General features: G+C 35.4%; 1 protein-coding gene across 3 annotated transcripts in view; it reads left to right on the forward strand.

The window, feature by feature from the left end:
• Positions 1 to 27025, forward strand: part of ugcg (UDP-glucose ceramide glucosyltransferase) — a 60475-nt gene extending 33450 nt beyond the window's left edge. Inside the window, exons 3-9 of one of the 3 annotated variants that reach the window (XR_015500397.1) lie at positions 6917 to 7019; positions 11684 to 11785; positions 12008 to 12120; positions 16932 to 17110; positions 18516 to 18602; positions 18925 to 19833; positions 19930 to 20975. Coding sequence is in view for 2 of the 3 variants with exons in the window: in NM_001024207.2 (NP_001019378.1) it covers positions 6917 to 7019; positions 11684 to 11785; positions 12008 to 12120; positions 16932 to 17110; positions 18516 to 18602; positions 18925 to 19111; positions 22611 to 22781 (942 nt within the window). In the remaining variant the exon portion in view is untranslated. 3 annotated transcript variants of the gene reach the window in all.
• The last annotated feature ends 376 nt before the right edge of the window (positions 27026 to 27401 follow it).

Consider the following 27401-nt stretch of genomic DNA (forward strand, 5'->3'; position numbering starts at 1 on the left):
CTCTATGGCCCAGACTTGGTCAACACAAGATGACAACACTACTCGCTTTTGTCACTGCTAATTCTTTCAGTTTTGGCTTAACATGCAGCACACTTGAACAGTCATTTAGGTCATGTTTATCTCGTAATTTGTACCATGAGCATTATTTGTTGAGTTAATCTCTCATCAAACCATTTCCTGAAAAATTTTGCCCTGTGTGCTCTTGTCAGTGTGCTGATAAATGCCATCTACTGTTTTTTTTTCCTTAAGCAAATAAACATCATCTGCTTCCACCCCCAACATTCAGATCCACTCATGATCAGATTCATGCTTTTAAGGACATGTTTTTCCTACTATATGGGCAGCTGGATTGTTGTTTGCCAGCCTCTGATTTCATTTTGTGTTGCAGCAGGCAGGATTACTGTGTGTGTCATGGTGGTTTACCCAGCTCAGTGTTTGTTTGGTCTGTGTTTTCAGTGAAATGGACACACCTAAAATGTAGTATATTGTTGCCTGCCTGGTATTTACATTCAAACCAATCCACTCCCTGCTTGGCTTTCCTTTGAGAAAAAAAAAAGAACTGGGTTTTTTTCCCCCTTTTTTTTTTGGCAATTAAGCTTCCTGGAATAGACGCACGGACCTCTAAATTAATAATGCCAGGAGCGACATAAGCTCTGGGCTTCTTAATGCCAGAAATGCTGATTGTGACTGACAGTAGAGGTCAGAAAAATGGCCAGCATTGACCTCTGCCTTTCATAGTGTAATTACTGTAGTGAATGTGGGAACTGCACACCTCCTTTTTCTCTATTACCACTTTGAGTTGGTCTGAGAGTGAAACAGTTAGTCTTTTTAATTGCAAAAAGGATTTGCACTTTGCCATATTTCAGTTAATTTGACTCTCTTTAAGAATATTTGTGGCATTTAAAATATAAATAAACATGCTACACTTTGTTTGCATTGGTTGTCATTCATTGTGACACACTGCATGAGAAGAAATATTTCGATGTAGTGGCCCAAAGCCCAGTTGTTGTTCATGAATCCCCACAACACATTCTACGCCATTGTTTCTCAACCACGTTCCTGGGGGACCACAAGCACTGCATGTTTTGGATGTCTCCTTTGTCACGCCTATTACAGGTCTTTCAGTCTCTGCTAATGAGCTGATGATCTGAATTAGATGTGTTTGGTTAAGGAGACATGGAACATGTTCAGGGCTGGTGGTCCTCCAGGAACGTGGTTGAGAAACACTGCCATACGCCAAGCAAAGCATGCTGAGATCTGTTAGAGCTTGACCGAATTATGTAAAAGTGGTCAATTTGCTCATTCTGCCATGCATTTACAAAAAGTAAAAAGTGATCATCTTAAATTTAATAATGGCAATTAGGTAAAAAACTTTTAAGAGAAAAAAATTAAGAGTGGTTTGAAAGGTAGTGACAGACAGTATAATGGTTTAATATGACAATAAATGGCTACTGTTGGGCTGCAATATAATTTTAATGGTTTAAATATTTAAATATGTTTACATATTTTAGTCAGTGTCTTCTGTGAATCAGAGGAAATGTGAATGGCAAGCAGAAATTATTGATCATGAAAAAAAAAACACTAAATGTGATGCATACTAATGTACAGGAAAAGCTTTTGATGCTCGTCTTTGCCCCATAAATATTAAAGGGGTGGTCCACTACGATATTATATTTTAAACTTCAGTTGATGTGTAATGTATCTGTGTGAACATAAACAGCATCTCTGAATGTAAAATATTCAAAGTTTAATGCAAAGGGAGACCTTGATTTGTACAGAGTTAGCTTAGCAACGCCTACAATTAACGAATTTTGGGGACTACAAAAAATACTTCCGCCCCCTGTGAGATCACAAAAGTTCGTTATTGCGCATCCCACACTGCGCAGGTAAAGGCCGTGGCCAGAGGCGCTGTAACGTTACTGCAGAGAGAGAAATGCCATCCTGCTGTTTCCACAGAGCTGTTCTGTTTCTGTTGTTGGGCTTCCAAATGACACGACCCAAACACAGAAGTGCTTACAGTTCAATATTAATTATGTTCCAGAGAACTATAAAATACATAGCAAGCATGATTTGACAAAACACAGCTTCCAGAATCTCTCCCAGTTCAGTGCTGGATTCAGTTAAAATCTTCTCAAAGATGGAGCAAGGAGACGCTGTGAACTCTGAGTCATGACCTGTAAGTGTTTTTATTTGTTAAAATTGATCATGACATGTACAGTGTCTAACTTTAACGGTGTGTTGTAGCAAAGATGTAAACAACGGGAAATTATGGTAACCGCTAACGACTTAGCTAACGTTACAAATCCATATTTATCAAACGGCTGTAAACGCACACACACACATACACATACACGCACTCTTGGCCAGCACCTGCGTCTCTCTGTGTGAGACGGCAGAATTTCTCTCTATAGGCAGCTATGCTATGCGTTTTACAACTCGGACAATAAAGTCGCAAAAGATATGTGAACGATTCATGTTACTTACACAGGCATATTCCGCATATGCATGAAAGACGTCCTGTAACGCATTGATTTAAAAAAAATACAGCAATGATTTCCCAACTGGAGTGTAACATCAAAAACAAATCAATCCAGGCTCACAAAGGTCTCATCTCACATCTTGTGCTTTATTCTGTCACCACAGAAAATAACTTAATCCGAGCATGAGAGAAAAAGAACAATAAAAATCTCTCCCGCGCACATGCGCTTCTCGTGTTACAAATACTTCATCGTATACACGCATAAACACACTAAAAGGCACAGAAACAGTTAAAGGAGCCGCATCCCATTTTCACTCGTTACAGACACGTGTTGACTGACTGACTGACTGTTTACACAAAACGCGCGTGCTTGTCAGGGCGTGACGTGAAGCCGATCGGCGTATCACAGCATATTATGATGATGACCAATCAGAGTCACTTGAGGGTGGGCCTTTTAGAGGAACTAGGAAATATGACAGTCGTTTTCATGTTAGCTGAGTAGCTGTGTATAATCAAAGTGAGATTTATGAAAAAATAACACGATTTCCTTCAAGTTAAACATGAGCACACATTGCTTTGCATCTTATTAACACAACCAAGCCTTAAAAATAACATTCTGGACCACCCCTTTAATGTAAATGCTGAGAGTCAATGAAGGCAAAAAGAGGCAAAAAATCTTTTTAAGAGTATACCAGATTTTCAAACATAAAAAAAGAATTTCTATTCTAAGTAATGGTTTAATTTTTGTATTGCAACATTATTATACCTTTTTAAGCCAAATTTATATTGTATCGTTTAACAAATGAGTACAGTTTATATACTTTTTTTTATTTGGCATTTTTATGTGAAATTTTATGATGATATGTTTCAGTATCAGTTTAGCTAATAAGTTTTTTTAAAAGAAAAAATTCAGACATTAACTGACTTATGTTGCAGATTATATAGGTACTGTATGTATTTGTTTTTTGTTTTTGTTTTTAATAAATTTAACTTCTACCCTTTATGACTTTTCTTAAGAAAGTTATTTTAATAATTTGGCTTATCACTTACTAAACTTTAAAAATTTATATTAAATTAATTAGATTTGCTTGTATTTCATTGTACTTGTTTTACAGAAAGCAACCACTTAAAGGGCACCTGCAATGAAAATTAACCTAAATGCTGTTCAGATAGAACTGTCTTGTAGGTATAGTGTGTCCACAGTCATATTTAAGTGGTATAAACCCAACAAGTCTCATTTTTAAAAAATTAATTGATGTTAAAATACGACCCAAATCCCAGTGACTGAAACTCACAGCAAAGTGACGTAGAAGTTCTGTTTTTCCCATCCACCGAATTGATTGACAGGTGCCATGTTTCTATAATAACATGTATACACATGTCCACTGAACTTTTTTTTGCAAAGTGGGATTAAAATATATTTATAACCTTAATAAATAAAAGTTTTATAAGTTTAAAATGTTTTTAAAACAGAGCCTGTTTGTGATAAAGACAGTGAAATAGCTAATTCATGTTTACTAAAATCACCATGGCCGCATTATGTCAGTAAACTATAATATATGTATGTGTGTGTGTGTGTGTAAGTGTGTGTGTAAGCTATAATATTGTGTGTGTGTGTGTGTGTGTGTGTGTGTGTGTGTGTGTGTGTGTGTGTGTGTGTGTTCTGAAAATGGCATTTGTGTGTGACTCATAATTTCAGAAAGGCTAGAATAAATTAGACCACAAATACATAAACACTTGGTGCTTTTGATTAATGAGCTGTATTTCAGCTTCATCTGTGTCTGTCTCTATCACTGACTGCTGTTTATCTGATGTAAGACACTTATGTAGAAACGGTGGATAAACATAAGCAGCTCATTTGCATTAAAAACCACATGCTACAATTCAGACACCATGCTGTATTCAGACACCAAATGAACAAACTCTGGAGGCTATATAAAATTATCTGATGGGTATTTTGAGCTGAAACTTTACAGACACATTCTGGAGACACCAGAGGCTTATCTTTCATCTTGTAAACGAGGTAATATAGATTTCCTTTATAAGTCATTGAGTGTAACCATTTATACACCAAAAAAATCTTGCATATTTAAAACCAGAATCAATCACATATTAAAAAAAAATCAATTAAAGCATCACAGAATAGCTCCAAAATACTTAGCCTTATTAAGCTTGTAACAAGTATCACTGTTTGCATTAATATTATTTAACGCTTATTATCTTCACAAAACTTCAATGGAAGCATTAAAGAAAAAACTTACTTGTATTTAACATGCTTTCTATGTATGTAAAATCACATTAGCAAATTTATTTGGATGGAAACTTTGATGGTCTACCATCCTTTAAACACAAGCACTTCCATTCACCCCCAAAAGTAATGTGACCTAAAAGCATGACACACAGCCCACTTGGATTTCCCCTTCTTTTCCATCTCTCTCTCTCTGACGCTAGAGTGTCATCTGTTTTGTTGTGTCAGAACCTGATGTTTAGTCTCTCAGCCAGAACAGATGCATAAGGCTGATCTCAGCACAGTACATCATTCTCTGCTCGGCGTCCAAATTAAAGGGGCTGCTCCGAGACTGAATCAAATCCTCTCAGTCTTTCAGTTTGACCCGCTCTGGGTATTCTGTCGCTTGCCCGCTTCTCTGGACACACAGAAAAGGCTCTTTGTCTTGGAGCTTGGCGTCCGGTGCCACAGTCATGGAAACACAGGTCGCGGTGCAGTATTATGAGGGTTGCTGGAGGGACTGGTGCGACTAAAAGCCTCAAACAGTGGTTCCACACAGCCTTTGTTTTGTGGTCTGCCACGCTTTTCTTTTACCCGTAAAGTCGGTAGTGAAGTGCTGAGCATTCAGATCAATAGAAAATCGAGTGATTTCTCAGAAGGGCTTGTGGCTCTTTTGAATTCTCTAATGGTTTATAGAGGACACGTTTCATTTCTTTTTTGCAGTTTATTTTTGGTTAATCCTGTTTGCAGCCTATTTCTCATTTAGTGCTACTTTCAGTGTAGTGCCATTCTGGGTTTGTTACTTCATTGTGTAAATGGTTTCATGTGAACATTGTTTTCAACCAAAACAACGTTTTTTTGCACAATAACAAATAGGGCTGCACCATATTGGAAAAATCTGCCATTGCGATATTTTGTATTTCTGTGATGTGAATACTGCTTTATTTGGAAAGAGTTCTTCATTTAAGATTGGTTTTGGTGATTTTGTAGGGGAGTGAATCTCGAATAATATATAACAAATAACTAACGAGCGTAGATAAATACAATATAGCAAAGATAAATGTGAATTATAGTTTTATGGAGAGTCTAACGTATTCAGATACAGACATTGAATTATAGCTAGTGCTATTATATACAATACATTTTTTATTAAAGTTACACGCATTATAAGTTCTGGTGGCGGGATGTTTTGAACTCTGAATTGTTAGTGTTCATTGAAAAATTTAATTTACTCACCCCTCACTTGTTTCAATGGATTCATGGATTAAGTGGTTCAATGGTTAATGGATTAAAATATCTTCTTTTTTTGTTCAACATAAAAAAAAAACTAAAACGTTTGAAACAAGTGAAGGGTGAAATGAAAATAGTGAGTAATGTTTAACTTTTGGATGAATTGTCTCTTTAAAAACACAAGCAGCTGATGAACTTTTACTCTATTATAATTAAACTCTGCTCTGATTGTAATAAACTGTAATCCCAACTCAACATTGCATATCCTGTGATGGACTATTGTGGATGCACTCATTGCAATAACAATGCTGAAACGATATTGTGCAGCCCTGATAACAAGCTTCTATATAAAGTAGAACAAAATTGATTTTCATTAAAAAAATTTAAATTCTATATATATATATATATATATATATATAAAAATAAAATATATTTTTATCCAGATGACTTTAATAAGTTATTTGATTCATTGTAGAGATGTAATGTATGCAGTCGTCCAAACTCATGGGAGTCATACACTATATTCATTCTTTTTCCACTGCACTTTATATTCTATACTGTACAATATTTCTGTTAAGTGGCAAGATTTTTGTCTAAGCAAAGTCAGATCTTACTGTACTAATTAATAATTACAAATTATTATCAAATAATTATTAAAGGCATGATTTTATTTTGGTAAAATAAGCGTAATCTAGTCCTTTGCCTTTCATATAAGCCACTTCTGATACCAAATAATCAACCAGAAGTCAAGTTTTTATTTGTTGTTACTATAACTTGTATAGACGACAAGACTTCTGTCGGGCAGTGTATTTCTTCTACACAACTATAAACCAATCGAGAGGTTGTGCTGAATTAAATAAAACCGTAGAATATGAACTGTTTTTAACTTTACCTCAGTCTCAAAGTGTATTATTGTCCCCTAATAACTCAAATGAACAGAGTCGCTCAAAACAATCTTTTTTTTTTCATTTTCTCCACAGTATGAAATCCTGCTCTGTGTTCAAGACCACGACGATCCAGCCATCGATGTATGTAAAAAGCTGCTGGGCAAATATCCCAATGTCGATGCCAGGTTATTTATAGGTAAGTTCTTTGACGATAATATCTTGTCATGTTAAATGAAACCAGTAATAGAAAAAAATCAGCCAGCGTCGTCCCGAGGAACATTTCTTGTCCCTTGTGGGCTCGTCTTTCCTTGACGCTTTGTTTAGTCGTGTGCTGGGAAAAGCCAGAGTCTCGAAGGAGGAACGAGACGACCTGCAACTCAGCTGTGTATATGCAAATGTAGCTCTTGGAATGGATATTGATTCTTGCTCATTAGGAACAGCTGGTGACTGGGGCGGGTGTCTCTCGTGGGTCCTGTTATCCGGCCTACTGCCTTTAGCCAGATCTGTTACAGAACACGCAGTCAGGGATGTGCCAGAGATGCTTTGTGTCAACCTGAAGCCATGTTAGAAAACATGCGACGTCTGCGAGGGTGTTTTGTTTTAAACCTTTCTGAGTTGTTTAGCATAACAGCCAATCAGGGGATGGAAAGTGTGCTGAATGTCTTGGTTTATTATTTATGAAGAGGCTTTTTGAAGTTCTTGTGGTAGATGAGCAGTTATGTTAAATGGGCATTACAAAAAAACACGCAGAAATGTTTTCTTTCATAATGCAGCCTTTTATATCACAATTCTTATACGCTGTGTGATATAATCTTGCATTTCTGAGGAATAAAATGTAAGAGTAAGAATTGTGAGTTGGTCTGTCATGATATGTCACATGATGTATGTAAATGAGCACAATCTTTTTTGGTGCTGCAATATTGTGACCGTTTTAAAGTGCAAAAAGATTGATTACCATTTATCCAGCTAGCGAAGTGCTGTGTGGGTAAACACCGCTCTTCTAACCTCTAAAGTTGTTCTAGTGATAGAAGCTAGAGGGCTTAATCTTTAGCCTCCTTGTTCAAGCAACTGACTTTCATACAAAGAATAACCAGTTCGATTTCTGCTCAGACTGGGTTGGATGCAGTAGGACCGGTGGGTTACACATGGGGCTCGTCTGGGATGGGAGTGAGGTTTAGGGGTGAGTGTGATGAAGGCCAGCTAGTGAAGTGCTATGCAGGTAAACCACCTCTGACCTCTAAAGGAGCTCTAGCTATTGACTCTATAGACCGTGGTGTTTAGCCTCTTTGTTAGAGCAACAGACTCCCATACAAAGAATCGTTGGTTCGATCCCTGCTCTGACCGGGTTGGGTGCAGTAAGACCTGTGGGTTACACGCGGTGTCTCGTCCAGGATGGGAGTGAGGTTTAGGGGGGAGAGTGTAACGGAGGCTAGCTAGCAAAGTGTGTACAGTGTGTATGATGTGTTTTGGTTGTAATGTGATGTAAATCTACATTTTGCTGATGAAGCGTCTGCAAACATTTGAGCAACAACACACACTCTGACATTGTTGCGTGTTTGTCAGTGCCTGCCTTTAATCTACACCTCCCTAATTCACCCGTATGTTGCCATTGTCATTTGTTTTTACACTAAACTTTTCATTTTTATGTGTTTTTCAGCTTTTTTTAAAAAAAAGTACAGTTTTTGTCTGAAAAAATTGTAAACAGCCCCCACGTAACGTACACTATAAACCGGAAACACTAACACATTTATGCCAGTTAAATCTCTAAATTGTTTAGTGTTTGTCTGCTTAACATGACAAAACTGCATGGTTCGTACCAAGGTATCTCACTGTTGGGAGTCTCATGTTCGATATTCGCTAATATGAACAATTTAATTTAACGACAACAAGCCTGAGAACTGATAACCTAAACCAGGGCTGTTCAAAATTCTGATTCCCATGGCCCCAGTGTAGTGCCGTCACAGAGCCAACGATATGCAGTCATTAAACACACAGAAAGATCCTCTCCCACAAGGTAAACATGTTGGTGTTCCTTTCTCAGAAATCCCTTTAACAATTAAAAATAGACCTAGTTGCAGATATGGCCTGTTGAGGCACTGTTGTAGCTGTAATTTGGCTTTTCTTGCTCTCTTTTGTTAACATTTTATTATTATTTATTTGTTTAGATAAATGTAAAAAACATCTGATTTCAGTATCTAAATATTCTGTGCTCTTAAATCCACGTTCTTGCATTATAATGCTATTATGTTGTCATACTGACTGTCATTATAGTGTCACATAAAATGGTCTTAAATGACAATATCATTTAGTGCCTTTTATTGACATGCAAAATATCGCACAACAAAAAGTTATCATGACAGCCGTAATTGTGAGACAAAAACGATTATTTAAAAAAAAAGAGAAACATTTTATGAATTTAGTATCCGAGTTGATATTATGTGAAGTTTTACGAACTTATTTTGAGAGTAGCATCCATGAAATGATTGGTCACGGCTGGTCGCTCATCTGTAATCATTAGTAAGCTAATCGTATAATTTCAAACCAATAATAAATAGCCCGTCTTACCTTACTCCCTTGTCTTCGTTTTTTGAAGAATTCCATTATCCACCCCGTCTTCCCTTTTCCTCCTTTACCAGTGGGAGCTCTCCAGAACTACCCCGTTACATGCTGATTGACCAGGCGGGAACCCTAGGCTCAATTATCTTGTTTACTTGTGATTGTTTATTTCTTCCAATCACGATTATATTTCTCACTGTTTTGTGTTTTTTATCCACTTGCATGTTGCAAGTTCATAATCTATCTTGCATAATCTATCTCTGCCGTGGTATACGGTGCATTCGGAAAGTATTCATACCGCTTCACTTTTTTTCACATTTTTTTATGTCACTGCCTTATTCCAAAATTTATTACATTTATTTATTTCCTCAAGATTTTACACACAATACTACATAATGACCATGTGAATTATTATTTTTTTGAATGTAGCAAATAAAAATAAAAAATAAAAAAAAAACGAAAATCACATGAAATAAAAATTCACGGCCTTAGCTCAATGCTTTGTTAATGCACTTTTGGCAGCAATTACAGCCTCAAGTCTTTTTTAATATGATGCCACAAACTTGGCACACTTGTCTTTAAGAATTTTTGCCCATTCTTCTTTGCTGTACCTCTCAAGCTCTATCAGGTTGGTTGGATGGGAAGCAACGGTGTACAGCCATTTTCAGATCTCTCCAGAGATGTTTAATAGGATTTAGGTCTGGGCTCTGGCTGGGTCACTCAAGGACATTTACCGAGTTGTTGTGAAGCCACTCCATTGATATTTTGGAGGTGTGCTTTGGGTCATTGTCCTGCTGGAAGATGAACCGTCGCCCCAGGCTGAGGTCAAGAGCACTCTGAAGCAGGTTTTCATTCAGGATGTCTCTGTACATTGCTGCATTCGTCTTTTCCTCTATCCTGACTAGTCTCCCAGTTCCTGCTGCTGAAAAATATCCCCATAGCATGATGCTGCCACCAACATGCTTCACTGTAGGGATAGTATAAGCCTGGTGATGAGCGCTGCCTGGTTTTCTCTAAACGCCTGGAATTCACTCCAAAGAGTTAAATTTTAGTCTCATCAGACCAGAGAATTTGGTCTTATGGTCTGAGTCCTTCATATGCCTTTTGGCAAGTTCCAGGCTGGGAGATGCTTCTGTTTGGCCACTCTACCATACAGGCCTGATTGCTGGATTGCTGTACTGATGGTTGTTCTTCTGTAAGGTTCTCCTCTCTCCACAGAATAATGCTGGAGCTCATACAGAGTAATCATGGGTTTATTGATCACCTCCCTGACAAAGGCCCTTCTTTCCCGATCATTCAGCTTAGATGGCTGGCCAGCTCTAGGAAGAGTCCTGGTAGTTCCAAACCTCTTCCACTTACGGATGATGGAGGCTACTGTGCTCATTTTAACTTTCAGAGCAGCAGAAAATTTTCTGCAACCTTCCCCAGCCTTTTGCCTGGAGAAAATCCTGTCTTGGAGGTCTACAGACAATTCCTTTTTCTTCATGCTTGGTTTGTGCTTTGGCATGCCCTGTCAACCCTGAGACCTTATGAAGACAGGTGCATGCCTTTTCAAATCATATCCAATCAACTGAATTCAGGTGAACTCCGATTAAGCTGCTGAAACGTCTCAAGAATGATCAGTGAAAACAGCATGTACCTGTGCTCAATTTAGAGCTTTAGAGCAAAGGCTGTGAATACAGATGTACATGTGATTTTTTTTTTCAGGTTTTTTATAACAATTTTGCAACCATTTCAAAAATCTTTTTTCACATTTTCATTACAGGGTATTGTGTGTAGAATCTTGAGGAAATAAATAAATCCATTTTGGAATTAGGCTGTAGCATAAAAAAAAATGTGGAAAAAGTGACGCGCTATGAATACCTTCCAGATGCACTGTAGCTATTACTACTTTGTATAGTAAGTATTTCTTGTAATTGCGAGTTTATAGTCTTTGGAATTCTGATATTTTTTTCAGTTGTGATTTTTTTTTTTTTTTTCTCAATTATTTGCTGGTTTCATTTTATCCTTCACAAATCTGATTATATTTCTGTCTATTTTGAGTTTTTGTTTTAATACAATTCTGACTATCTTACATTTTCCATAATCTCTCACAATTCTGACTTTGTTTCAGTCTTTTTTATAACACTGTGTTATAACAACTCCCAATTTCATATTTATTATTTGACTGAGCAGAATTGTAAAATGAAAAAGCTGAACCAGCAATCAGAATCATGATGTTAACAGCAAATCATTTTAATCAGTCATTTATAGCTTTAATAGAGATAGTTAGTATTAACACGATTTCTCTTAATCTCATTTTAGGTGGTAAGAAAGTTGGCATCAACCCAAAAATAAATAACCTCATGCCAGCTTATGAAGGGGCAAGGTACGAGCTCGTCTGGATCTGTGACAGTGGCATTCGAGGTAAGTTTGGTGATTTATTTATTTATTATATTTGTATATTTCAAGATTTTTACATAATAATATAATGACAAAATGTCTTTTTAATTAATGGACTTTATTGTTCTTTGAAACGTTTTCTTTATGGATGAATATTTTTCGAAATAGAATTAAAATACAGCATTAAAATAAGCAGAACTTGTTGTTATTAGCTGTCAGTGCTGATCCTGAACTGTTACTCAACAGTGAAGCCAGACACTCTTACTGATATGGCTAATCAGATGACGGAGAAGGTGGGACTGGTTCATGGTCTTCCATACGTGGCAGACAGACAAGGATTTGCCGCTACATTGGAGCAGGTCAGAAACCTTCACTCTTGACCTTCATGCTTTGTCAGAAGAGCGCTAAACAACATTCTTTCAGATTTTAGTAGCTCAATCATGAACATGCGTCACTTTTTATTGTTTCTGGGTTCTGTCCTATCACACTGTAATAAAACTGCTACGCTGGCACTCTGTTGCTACTAGAGACTTCAAAGCTGAAATGAGACACCATATTGAGGAGTTCCACTTTTTATTTACATTTTAAAGCTCTTTTGGCAAATTACTGAAAACTTTAACTTCAATAATGGCAGGCAGTAAAGCTTTATTAATACATTTTCTCTTAAAAAAGTTATTTGAGCCCAAAAAGTATATATATTTTTAAATAAGCGTCTCTCGATCAATTTAATGTTTTTTTTTTTTTTTTTTTGGATTGTGATAGATGAGAAATCAAGTAGATATTACAGGAAGAGGCTTAGACACTCAAGACTTACTCATTCATATTTATTGAAGGGTGAAGAAAGAACGATCTATAATATTTTGACGATAAAACATTTTAATAGGACACATATTTTTATATGATATTAGAGAATGTTTTTATTCAGGAAATGTTTTAAGGGAAATGTTTGAAAAGGTGTTTTTAGAATATTTATTATTAATCAAACTAAAAGATTGTATCCAACTCTTATCAGTGTTTTTGTAATGTAATGTAATGTAATGTGTATTTATATAGCACATTTATTGTGTATGGCCATACACCCAAAGCACTTTACAATCATGAGGGGGGTCTCTCCACACCACCACCAGTGTGCAGCATCCACTTGGATGATGCGACGGCTGCCACAGGACAACAGCGCCAGCTATTGGAGTGTAGAGACAGTGATAGTGATAGAGCCAATTCAGTGGATAGGGATGATTGGGAGACCATGATTGTAAGAGCCTATAGAGCCTATAGAGGGACTTTGGCCAGGACACCGGGGTTACACCCCTGCTCTTTACGAGAAGTGCCATGGGATTTTTAATGACCACAGAGAGTCAGGACCTCGGTTTAACGTCTCATCCGAAAGACGGCGCCCACTGACAGTGTAGTGTCCCCTTCACTTTACTGGGGCATTAGGACTCACACAGACCGCAGGTTGAGCGCCCCCTGCTGGCCTCTCTAACACCACTTCCAACAGCAACCTAGTGTTCCCATGTGGTCTCTCATCCAGGTACTGACCAGGCTCAGCCCTGCTGTTGTTGCTATTTGATATACTATGATATCATGTAATATGATAGAATGTTATATATTGTATATTTAGTATGCAAGTTCTTGCGACGTTGACTTGTTTAGAGAAATATTTTTTGAAAACTCGAGGAAAAATCTTGAGTCTACATCTTATGGCTGGTTTCCAACTGAGTTGTACGGTATGGTATGGTACGGGTTAATATGGGTCACCTTTGGGTGGGTCTACGATTATATAAACTAAATGCAACATATACACTGTAAAAAAATCGTAAAAAAGGTAAAATGACTGGCACCTACGGCTGCCGAACAAAAACCATAAAATTACGGTAAAATTTCTTTGTTGAAATAAAGTGCAAAAAAAATTTATTCACAGATATTTTCATTCAAATGTTTACAGAAAAACACTGTTATTTTACAGTCTTTTCCCAGATTATTATGATCAAATCCTTTTAATAAAGTTACACACTAAGAGTTTTACAAAGAAAAACTTATTTTATAGACTTTTTCCTAGATTAATACGATCTAACACCATCAATAAAGTGCCTGCACTAATAGTTCAAGAGAAAACAATGTTATTTCAAAGAATTTTTCCTAAATCATTACGATTAAACACCTTTAATAAAATGCCAAGACATGCTCATAGTCGTAATTTAACAGTTTTATTTTGGATCAAAAAAGTGGAAAAAAAAACAACAACAAACGAGATAAAACTGATTAAAATTCTCACAACTTTAAAATTACAGCTGTTACATTTCATTGAATAGTATTAATGTAAGACATGTAGAGGTTATATGGATGATTCAGTTACAAATCTTAAAAGAAATGGAACTGTAACGAGAAGGGGACGCTGATAAAGGAGTGAAGATCCAAATGCAGGTTTATTAAACAGAGATGGTCAGGCAAGCAACAGTCAACACAGGGGCAAACAGATAAATGCAGGGAATCCAGAGTCATGGTCAAATAACAGGCAAATGGTCAGTCCCGGCAGCAAACCAAGTAAAAATGTAACAATCAAAGCAAGACAAAAAAGAGAAAAGCGTCATAACGTTCACAGTAACAGTATAACAGGACTTAGCAATTGGTGCATGTGTCTGCTGCTTTTACAGTCCATGTAATCAGTTCATAACGATCCTCCGACTGTGTGTGTGTGTGTGTGTGTGTGTGTGTGTGTGCGTGTGTGTGTGTGTGTAATCAGCGGAATCCGGAACAGGTGCATGTGAGCGGATTTTATTTATTGAACGGATTTGATCGGAATAATCAATGATAATCAAATAATAATAATGTTTTTCTGTAAACATTTTAATGAAAATATTTGTAGATTTATTATTTTTTTGCACTTTATTTCAACAAAGAAATTTTACCGTAATTTTATGGTTTTTGTTTGGCAGCCATAGCTGCCAGTCATTTGACCTTTTTTATGATTTTTTTTTAAAGAGCAATTAATTACAATTTATTATTTTAATTTTACGTAATTTTAAATGTACTTAAAAAACAGGAAAACACAGTGTAAATAATACAGCATTCTTTTTTTGTATAAAACAGGAAAATTGCTGTAATTTGTCATTAATTATATAGTACATAAAATAACAGTCAAGCTGTTATTTACAGATTGTAATTTTTATGGACTTTTGAATATAATTTAAAGTAACAGAAAAAATACTGTATAAATAATATGATAATTTCCCTGTATAAAAAAACAAAAATGTCAGTAATTTGTCTTAAATGATAAAGTACCTAAAATGAAAGTCAAACTGTTAATTTAGAGAGATTGTTTGTCATTTTACTACACTTTGAATATAATTTGAAATGACAAAAACTTACTGTAAACAATTTAGACATTTTTTGTAAAATATATTTTTTTTAAGTGTATGAACACATACAGACCCTTAAAGTCTCTAATATGTTACCAATTACAGAAAAACTACACATAGCATACATTTAGTCCTTATTTAGTTTCAAAAACAACACGCAACATAAAGCTTAAAATCTGTGCAAACCTCACCAGCACGTGTAACCTGTTGTTAAAAAGTAATTCTGTTATTCTGAGGTTAAAATAACCCAAAAGGTGATGATAATAGTTAAACATGGCAGTTTGTTCATGTTTTAGGTTGCTGAAAGAATCATTTGCTCCTTTGTTTCTTCCGGCTTCTCCTTTGTTTTCTCGCTCCTTACTCTCGCATTTGTCCTTTTCTCGATGGGTCAGATGTCAGAAGCACTTCAATAGTCACGCGCACGTTATTATCATCAGCTCAAGAAGTTAAATATAGGCATGCGGCGAGTGAAAACGAGTAACCACTTGCGCTTTAGATGGCCTTGTACGGGGCACAGGGTAGATTCTACTCTTCTTCTTGGCTTTGTGGCTGTTCATCAAGACGATAACAAGGCTTATTTGAGCTTCGGCTAACCATGGCTATCCTTTGTTTTCATTTTCTGGCTTGTTGCACGAGTGAGTGACGTATCTCTGTAAACCAATAGTGTCCAGTTGTGCGTCTTGCTCCACCTTTTGGTACCCTTTTATTGTGCTAGGTACTCTTTGCAAAGGGAACCCAAAAAGTGGTATGGTACAGTTCGATTTTAGGTACTCTTTGACAGTGGAAACGACCATAAAAGCCTACCATACCGTTAAGCTATTGTACCACTCAGTGGAAACGGGCCCAAAGTAGTTTAGAGAGATGTCTTGCAACTGTGAGTTGAAGGGCTTTTAGAATTTTGTTGCAATATCTGACTTTATCTCTTGCATTTAACATGTTTTTTTCTTCATATTTCTGACTTCATATCTGTTTGTTTTTTTCTCAGTTGTTACTGTAATTTGAGCAGATGTTTGTTTCTTAGAACAACAAACTTTTACAACTGAATGAGATGAACACTTTAGCTATTAAATTTCATGCTAATGGATTTTTTAAATCTTAATTAAGACAGTTCTTGCAATGCTGACTAGAAATACTTTTAGAAAACCTGAGGAAAAATCTTGTTTACATCTTAGTAGTTTAGAGAGATTGCTTGCAACTGTGAGTTGATTGGCTTTTTAAAATTTTGTTGCATTTTCTGACTTTATTTCTTGCAGTTTAATTGTTTTATTTCACATTTCTGACATCATTTCTACCCCCCCCCCCCCCCCCCAACAATTGTTACTGTAATTTGAGCGGATGTTTCTTAGAACTGCAACTTTCACAACTAAAAGAGTTCAGCATATTTCGCAATTCTGAGTGCTATTTCCTGCAGTTCATGTATTTTACACACATTTCTGACATAAAATTGCAACTTTATTTCTTGCATTTCCAAGTTTATAAGATTTCTTGAAATTATTTCTGTATTTTTGTCATTTTTCCCCCTCAAAATCTCTAGATATAAACTTTGAATTGCTAGATAAAGAAGTCTGTACTGTAAAACACTAAATTATCTAAAAACAAATCGGATTATGAGACAAAAGTGGCCTTTTTAAGTTGTTTACCCTATGACCGGAAACAAATAGAAGTCTATATATTTACATGTTAAACTGACAGCCCTACGAATAATGAACTGTCAAAGTGTTTATATCTGTAGTGCTATTCTGAGTGCATCAAATCTTTAGAGATTAATTATGTGAAAAATAAACAGTTTTGTCCCATGTGGGATCCTGCAGGTTTATTTTGGAACGTCACATCCTCGTTCCTACATCTCCGCCAATGTAACAGGAATCAAGTGCGTCACGGGGATGTCGTGTCTCATGAGGAAGGACATCCTGGACCAAGCCGGCGGCCTGATTGCTTTTGCTCAGTACATCGCTGAAGATTACTTCATGGCCAAGGCCATCGCAGACAGGTTTGCCAGACTCATTACTCATCTGTATAATACTGATTCAGTCAGATCATTGTTTTTATATTCCTCTGTCTGAGAACAGAGCGTGATAATGAATGAACAATTACATTAGCTTTTTAAAGAAATAAGTACATTTTTTTAACTCACTGTTCCAAAATTCTATGACCGTATTTAATTTGTGAAACACAAAAAGAGATGTTTAGCAGAATGTTCAGGTTGCTCTTTTTCAACAAAAATAATTAATAAAAAACTGAAATACTTTAAAAAGTGGCCTGAATATATCTGAGCTGTGTGACTAATAAACTGAAACTTGTGTTCTAGATTTCAAAGACTATCAAATATCAATACCATGCCTCAAAATTGATTGAACTCATGAAATAAGCCATTTTAACTGCTCTTTTACTCTTTTAAAGCAGTGACCTTGAAATTACGGAAATTGTGGTTTGTTCTCTAATCTATAGCTTCACTCTATATTCGGTTATAGCAATTTTTAAATGATTTAAATTTCTATCTTTACCTAATTTACTGCCTTAATGTGGATATGCAGAACAATAATGAAATTCAAATCAATGGTAGATTAATAAGGCTTTATATAGCTTGACAATCTGGTTTCCCTATACTACTTTAATTGTGGAAAGGAACATCTGAAGGTCATATGGATGTGGAACAACACAAGGGCGAGTGAATGACAACCAATGTTGAGTTTTAATGTGGATTCAGATTGATATTGTTAATGTAATCTTCTTTTTTAACGTATACAGTTGAGGTCAAAAATGTATAATAATATATAAGTTTACAATTAAATATTATACTAATATATTTATTTTTATATTTTTAAATATTTCTCAAATGAGGTTTAACAAGGATTTTTTCACAGTATTTCCTATAATATATTTTCTTCTGAAGAAAGTCTTATTTATTTTATTTTGGCTAGAATAAAAGTTATAAAAGTTTATGGTCAAATTATGAGCCCCTGTTATATACCCTATGACCGGAAACAAATAGAAGTCTATATATTTACACGTTAAACTGACAGCCCTACGAATAATGAACTGTCAAAATGTTCCCCCCAAAGCAATATTGTTTTCAATTGTCTGCAGACCAAACCATTATTATACAATGACTTTCCTAATTAAGCCTGTAAATGTCACTTCAAACTAAAGAAGTGTCTTGAAAAAATATCTTTTTAAATATTTACTGTCATCATGGCGAAGATAAAAGAAATCAGTTATTTGTAACGAGCTATTAAAACCTATGTTTAGAAATGTGTTTATCTTCTTTGCGTTAAACAGTAATTAAGGGGGAAATTATACAGGGGGCTAATAATTCTGACTTCAACTGTATATCAATAGTCTCAGCTAAAATGTCCTTTATTTCCTAGTTCACTGATGTGGTGTTTCTCTTTCAGAGGATGGAAATTTTCCATGGCGACGCAGGTAGCCATGCAGAATTCAGGCTCATACTCCATCGCACAATTCCAGTCTCGCATGATCAGGTACAGCAGTTGTTCAATTAGATTTTTTTGTGTTTGCAAGTGAAACTAATCTGTTTTCCTGTTAGGGCCACCTCCGGCATAGTGATGAGACTGGGTTATTTGTTGTGGTTTGCAATTTTCTGATCGCATCATAGATTGATATTTTTTTTAATTGCAGCATAGTAAGAATCATATCTTGATGCATTTGGTCTATTTATCAGAATATGTCATCCGGCTGAAAGTCATTATGCTGTTATGTAAGGATGGATCCATTTCCCATTTTGTGGTGGGAAAAATACATCTGAGCTTCTCAGAAACGTCTTCTGTTGTCCGCTGTTAATAGATGGGCCAAGCTGAGAATCAACATGCTGCCAGGCACCATCATCGAGCCCATCTCGGAGTGCTTTGTGGCGAGTCTTATCATCGGCTGGGCTGCTCATCATGTGTTCCGCTGGGACATCATGGTGTTTTTCCTGTGCCACTGCCTCGCCTGGTTCATTTCAGATTATATCCAGCTCAGAGGAGTACAGGTGAGACACTAGATTGTGTGAAAATCAATACGCAGAAAATGTGGCTCCATTATGGTATAAAACAGCCACTTTTGTAAAGCCTCAGACTATTTTTTCTGGGTTTAAATTCCTAACATTATTCCTCTCAGAAATATAAATTTACTGAAGAAACTTTGGTTCCTTGTTGGCGTCAAATCAATATTGCCTTTCCATAATTTGAGTTTTTTTTAACTTGTTTCCGCAAAGCCCACAAGGTTATTCACCCCAAAATTTACATTTGTTGTTAATTCACCTGCCCTCAGGCCTTCAAAAATGTAGCTAACATTTTTCTTCTGTGTAATCAATTTACTATGTTTATTTTGTTAGCTCACATTATTATTTTTAAGCTGCGTAATTATTCCATGCAAGTTAATTCACTGAAATATCTTTGTTTTGGTAATCTTTAATCAAATTCTGCCAATTTGCTTTGGCGTTTGTAGTGGCGGTTCTTCTGTTGCCATCAACCTGAGGGCTTCTATAGCAACTGTGAATTGATTTTCTTACCTACGCCCCTTACTGTTAATATGCTATGAAAGAATGATGCGCAAAAATAAAGCCCCGCCCCCTATTCGATATTCTGTTTCAGTTGGAAGTACATCAACATACTGAAATGAAAGTCTCAGTAACGTCCAGTTTACATGGACTTTAATGAATTTTAGCTGAAATGGTGGTCCCACTTTATATTAAGTGTCCTTAACTACTATGTACTTACATCAAAAAATAAATACATATGTGTTCATAAAGTATTTTAGAGCACTTGTGGTGCGTTTGAGTTTGGATAAGGGTTGGGTTAGGGACAGGTTTGGTGATATGGGTAGGTTTAAGGGTGGGTTAAGGTGTAACAGATGGTCAGCAGTGTATTTACAAATGTAATTACAGAAAATAAGTTACAGATGTAATTACATACAGGTATTTAATCAAACATAAGTACACAATAAATACATGTATTTACACAATAAGTAATAGTACATTGTACACAATAGTACATTGTAACAAACTATTTATTCCTGTGTAAGTACATATTAGTTAAGGCCACTTAATATAAAGTGGGATCGAAATGGTGGTTCTTGGTGATTTTAGAAAAAGCAAGTCAATTACTTCTGGCACTTCTAATCCGAACTGTCTTTTTTTTTTTTTTTTAATTAATATTAATAATTTAATAATAATCTAGTCATTGTCTGCACAGAACATGTTTCTGGTATAAAAAAAGCAACTATTTTTATTTCAAAAGCATAAAATCAAGCCAGTGTTTACCTTATTCTTTTCAGAAATCTCTCGTTATTTGAATTAACATTAAAACATAAATAGACCTTGATGTCCCAGCTTTGGCTTTTCTCAAATTCCTAGGAAAACTGTTTTTTATGTTCAAGACACAACATCCAGCTGACTTGTTTGTCAGGTTTTGTGGGATCAGTTTGGTACCAGTGTTGTCATTGCTGACGTTTGTTTTCACTGATTTGAATGTGTTCACATTGAGTTTGTTGAATCATGAAATGTGAAGGGTGATTTGTCTACATATTACTTTAGGCTCCATTCTTGTATAAAACCACAATTTTAATTTTTGGTTAACCTTAAAGAAATGGTTCACCCAAAAATGGAAATTGTCATCATTTACTCTACCTCCACTTGTTCCAAACCCGATTGAGTGCCTTTTTTTGTTGAACACAAAAAAATTATATTTTTAATAATGTTAGAAACTAGGACTGCATAATATTGGAAAAAAACTGACATTGCGATATTTTGTTTTTCTGCAATATATATTGCATTATCATAATTTCACAAAATATTACCTAAATTGCTCTACTTGGAAAAAAAACTTGTACATCTGCACAAAACATAATAAAAATTTGAAAGCATAAATGAAAACAATTGAACAAAGCTATCATTTAATTGTTTCTTAATGGTTTTCTGTAGAGTCTAACAACATTGAAAAACAGAAATTGTATAATAATCAAATGTAAAATAGCACCTTTGTATTTATTTAAAATTTGTAACACTTAATAAATGATTCATAGTCTGTAGTTATTATAAAGCATGAGCATATAGTGAATTAATTATTTGTTAAGCATTACCTCTACATTTATAAACAGAAGTGAGCATAACTGCAGCTACAAATCTTGACTCATAAGCACATTTATAATGTGCTTAATAATTGTACTTTCATAATTTGTGACATTCATTTCATTACTAAATTAAGTATTGCATTATTTACAAACCATTTGTATTTAAGTTTCATTTTATTGAATTTGTATTAACTGTCATTTACAAGGGATTTATAAAGCTTAAATTGTTCTTACTTTAGATTAACTGGATTAAGTTGAGTTATTAAAGCATTTATTGACATACAAATTAACTATTAGTATGTGCCTGAATAATATGAATTCTAAATGTTAATTTGAATAGTTTATTAATCATTTACTTACACATTCTAATTTTGCAAAAACCACCAACTATGCTTAAATAACTAGTTTGTAAATAATCCAATACTTAATTTAATGATGAAAAATGATTCTCATCATTAACAATCATTAACAAAATATAAAAAAAAATGTTTATTAAGTACATTAAACGTGCTTATAAATCAAGAATGGAGCATTATTAATGTAAAAGTTAGTGCTTAACAAATAATGAATTCAATATTTGCTAATGCTTATGAAATGGTTCATAGTGTGTAGTTATGATAAAGTGTTACCAAAAATGATTAAATACAGGTATTTTTTGTTAAATCTAAGCTTCAGAATTTCTTTGCTTTAAAGTCGGCGTCAATGGCGTAGTGGTTAGTACGAAATCCAATGCTGATCGTTATCTCTCTCTGCTACCCATGGTTTCCTGTCCATACTCTCTACTTCCTATAAACTAAGGGGGAAAACCCTGAATGTAAAAAATAATAATAACTTGGTTTATATTCGCTTGAAAACGCATCCAAATGAAAATCTTCCACTCTAAATCTCCCACTCTCTTAACTTAACACTGCAGGTCTTGGGATGTGACTATTGTAGATTAGCACATTGCGATATCGATGCTGAAACAATATATTGTGCAGCTCTATTGGAAACAGATTGACTTCCATAGTAGTTTTCATTTTCTTATGGATTTCAGTGGCTAACAGTTTCCAGTCTTTCCCAAAAAAAATCTTTTGTGAACAAGAAGCACTGCATTAAACCACTCCTGATGGCGCTTGCATTTAAAATAGCCTTTCATCTGGTTTTACCCTTAAACTAAATGAATGATTAGATATATTTTACTTTGATTACATTATCGCTGCTGTAATAGACACCTTATGAAATTGAAAATAGTTATGACAACCTGAAAATAACTTGCTGTGCATTTTGCTTTTAATATGTCCAAAAAAAATGTGTAATCCAGTGATCAGTTGGTCTTTACAAGTTGTTCTATCACAGCAATATTTTTGAAATTGCTCCATTCGTTAGTCATTTGTTAGTTTCTCTAATTTGTGTCTTACTAAACTCTTTCCCAACAGGGCGGCCCTCCATCCTTCTCCAAGCTGGACTACGCAGTGGCCTGGTTCATCAGGGAGTCCATGACTATTCAGATTTTCCTGTCTGCTCTTTGGGATCCCACCATTAGCTGGAGGGCCGGACGTTACCGCTTGCGTTGCGGAGGTACAGCAGAGGAAATCCTGGATGTTTAAACGGCACCGTGTGCCAAGGACTATGCACTGCAAGACCACAAGGTTGCAGATGGACAAATGAACTGCAAACATTTATTGTTTGTTTTGGGTTTTATTCCAACTTATAGTTTTTAACCTGTGACTTTAGCTCAATAGATTATTTATGTCCTTGGTGCTTTTTTTTCTATTTGTTTTCCTGTGAGGTCTCTTGATGATTTGAGACCTTGTTCTAGATGAGCCAAAATTAATTAAGGGGCAAAGAAGAGAGAACTTTTGAGGATGAGGCGGCACTTCAGTGGTCATCAAAACCCTGATGAAAAATATCGACTTTTTTCTTTTTTTTTTTTTTCCTTTTTTTTTTTTTTAGGTCCTTGTAACATGTGTAGTGGTGATTGAATATGTGTCCAACACATCCATTTTATCATACGTTTGGATGAATGGTACAGTTTTTAAATGATATAGTGGGGTGTAGAAGTCACTTGCGTATGAATGGATCACATGCTTATCACAGTGTTGCTCTGAACATACAGCACTCTTGCCATATTTTATACATTTTTGGACCTCTGAATGCTCAAAAACGGATCCCCTCAGGTCCATTTTATGTTTACCGGACAGCAATATCTTCTGAGGTGATGCATAGGGAATTTTGGCAGAGCTTTGTATATGGATACTGTGGATCTATCCAGAAAACGACGCAACACTTGTATATGCTTGCACAGTTTTTGCAGCCACCCTGCAGTATTCAAGGCCTAGGTTAAACCTCGTTGTGATACCTGCAGATTTAATCTCATATCTTATGAAATGTAGTGCCATTTGAAGAGTGAACGTTTTTATTGTTATAGTTTTGCTTTTCTCCAAGGCCTTCGTCATCTCCCCTGCTTCATTCATTCATTCATTCATTCATTCTCTGTACTGGTTGCTTTTGTACCAGGTTCAGGGTCTGCTTAAACATTTCCTCCATGCTGCTGCTTGTTTAAGAAGCTCTGTCAGTATTTTCCTGCAAAAGTTTGACTGGATATATATAAATGCTTACCTCCAAATTGTCCAAACATTTCATCCGACACCATTTCAGAACCAATTTCTGCTTGTCATGAAGAGTTTGTGAAGTTTTCTTTATATACACTCAGTTTTTTTGAGTTAAAGCACAAAATGATTTTAGAAAGTGCTATGTTTACGCTCTGAAACATTTCAGACCTCACAGTCACACCATGTGCTTTTTGGCTTCTCAATTTCCCCATTTACATAATCCAACTTTGCCATCAGTCAAACAGTATTCACGAAACAATTGACATTCTTCTCTGTATTCCTTTTTTTTGTTGTTGATGTTCGAGGAACTGCTAGTTTCTGTTTTCTACTGCCAGCACTTGTCGTTAAACCGCTTCTTCTGCATTTTCCTCATTTTTTTGAGTCTCTCTTGCCCGCCTTCTTGAGCTGATCATTAAGTACCCGTGTCAGCACTGGCAGTATTGTTTTTACACAATTCACTTGGGTAGTTCAACTCTTATTCAAAAACAAACACAAGTGAAGTACAGTACGTATGTCTTTATAGTCCCAACAGCTGCCATTTATGAAGTACACTGTTTTAACCCAATGCCAAACCCTCCATTGTTAATGTTTTTTTGGTGTTGATTTCTTCTAATTTGATCACATCTGACTTTTGGGCTTACTATTGGAAATAAACTTGTGTTTTGTGCATGAGGCCACGAAATGGATGTCGTTTGTTTGTAGCATTGAGTTAAAGTATTAACATAATCAATTAGCAATAATCATAATACATGCTATTGAAGTAAAATATCAGACTGTGAATCCAAAGCAAGCTTCCAAACCCATTTCTTTACCCAGTTATGGTATAAAACATTTCATTTTTTGTTGACCGTTTTGCATTAGCTATACCTCATACGACCAGAGGGCCTCATTCACCAAACATGAACAGACAATTTGTGAAATCATTCAAAGCTGATACCTGGAATTGCTTCGCAAAGCCATTCTTGTGTAAATGGTTGCATCAAATGTAATCATGTAACAAAATATATTTTCCAAATATAAATTGGGGTTAAAAATTGTTTAAATTACAGTAACCGTTTTGATAAGAATGGTTTTATGGATCATCCAGGGTGGCTTGGCAATTAATGCAAGTTTTAAGAATTATTTTGTTAACACTTGCGGGACTGAATAATTGCACCAAACCATTAGTGTGATTTATCACATTAAATTAAATTGTGCGTAAAACCCTTTCTTCTGTATATTGATCGAATTTGGTTATGATTTAGATAAAATCGTTAGAAATCAGATAGGTTTGTCAACTAACGCAAGTTTTAAGAATTAGTTCACAAACTCTTGCAGGAATTGCTGCTTAATTTTTTGTGAAACCAAACTTACACACATTAAATTTCACATTAAATTTAATAGTAAATTTTTAAATTTTTTTTTTTTGCAATTATTAATTGTTTTATGAAATATTAGGTTTCAGATGAAAATGGTTTTATGACTTGAGTTTGGTGTGGCAGTTTACGCAAGACTAGCTATATGAATTCTGCTGATAGTTGGATAAATTGCTGCATAGAACTGAAATATAAAACTATTCAGTCATAATTTGCCATAAATTTTAAAATTTGATTCGTCAAACCATTTATCTGTACATTGGCCTATTGACAATTTAGGTAAAATCATTTTATGAAATGTTAAGTTTGGTGTGCCAGTTAATGCAAGCAAATGCAAGCAAATTGACCACAGAATTGGCTCATTTCTCAGAATTGTTCTTGTGTAGATTTAGCTGAATTAATACAAAAACATTTTACAAATCAATTCTTGCGCAATTTGTTTGCCATTTTGTAACACTGTTCTGCTATCATTTACAACTTTGGCTGAGAATGGTTTCATGAATTGTTCAGTACCATCTGATACAAGACAGTTAATCTATTCCAATGACAGTTGCGTAAATTGAATTAGATCATTTTGCTAAACCAATCTTGCATAATTCAGTTCTTGTTTTAGCTAAATAATGTCTCCACAAATTGACTATCAGATTGATCCAGCTCTTGAATGAAGGCCCAATGTGTTGTAGTTCTGCAACATTGGCAGAACCGAATGTAACTTTGCATGAACGTGACTAACGGTCGTTTTTATAAATGTCTGTCAGTCACATTGGAAACACCAACCTTGACATTTTAATTTGGGAAGGGGAAAAGCTGGAACTTTCTGCAACTATTCAAGTTCCTCTCTTGACTTTCAACCATATCTGCTGGTTCTTATTTTATACATGTGAAAACAGAAATCTGTGTCAAAAAAGTCACCTCATACGAAAAGTCTACCACCACTGTAAATGTTTAGACTTTTCCTTGTTTGTGTGGCTGTGAGAGAGAGTGTGTGGGTGTGTGTATGCGGAAATATGCTGTAATGGCCTTTTTGATATGACAATTCTTCAAGGATTGTATTATCGTAACGTCGTGTGGGGAACTGGACTTTATTTTCCATTAGTGTACAGTTGTTTGTTTGTCAGATATACCTTTTGTTGCGAAATGCTGATGACCCGTTTGGTGCCATGTGCACGATATATGGCTGTTCTGCACTTGCCAACCTGCGTACCAGCTGCCATTTGCCTAAACAAAAATCTCTGTAAACAAAATAATCAAGAAATGGTGACGTTTAGTGTACATTAACTGCTTTGGCCTGCAGGATCTGAAAATATATGGGTTTTTTCTCAAGCATTTGAGGCAGTTTGAGTCTTATGTGTCACACCCTGTGTTTTGATTTAAATATCACTGCATTTCACTATAAATAATCATTCTTTATCACTGGACTCGATGTTGAACAAAGCGACCAAGAGAAACTTCTGCTACGTTTGCCATATGGTCACCAGAGTTGAGGAAAATAAAATAAAGTCTAGTAGTGATCCACCACTTTTATTTTATGTGCTGTATATGTCGACAAAAAAAGCAAATACAAGAGCTTTTATCATTATTATTATTTTTTTTTAGAGTTTCTGTACAGTTTATTTATGAAGTTTGGTTGATAACCATTAGATGCACTGCTTCCTAAGGCTTAATTTATCATCAAGTTGTACACTTTATTTTGTTTATTTTTGCCTATGAAGATATGTTTGGTTGTGGGCAGTGTAAAAGTATGGCTGGACAGACTTCTGGTTTTGAATCTTTTGTGTAATTTTGTAGATGTTCTATATTGTACTCTTGATGCTGAATGCGTAATCCACAGCTGGAAACTGTGTCATTACAGATAAATTAAAGCTTTATCAAGCAATATAAAAAGAGTGTTTGCTTTGGTTAATAACTGTGTTTTAATAAGTGTGTTTTATGTACATTTAGCATGTTGTTTATGTTGGATAACTGACATGACACCATTTTAAAAGAGATCCAAAAACATTGTTGCCAAATTGGGCGGTTTTGAATATGATTGTGTGGGTAAAAAATGGCATTCGCGGGTTGACAAAATTTGGGTGGTTTTGACACGTAAATTTAACATGCAACTTATTTCACAAAACAGCTGTTTGCTGCTACTCCATTCAGTTAGTAATAACCAGTGCATATCGCAAACCACGTGGGCCAACTTGCAAGAGGAGAAGGAAAGCTGTATCAAAATCCAAATTCCCTTCGCGTGTACATGCATCACACTGCGCCTGCAGTT

Source organism: Danio rerio, chromosome 10, assembly GCF_052040795.2.
Source record: "Danio rerio strain M-AB ecotype USA chromosome 10, GRCz13ab, whole genome shotgun sequence".
Lineage (NCBI taxonomy): Eukaryota > Metazoa > Chordata > Actinopteri > Cypriniformes > Danionidae > Danio > Danio rerio.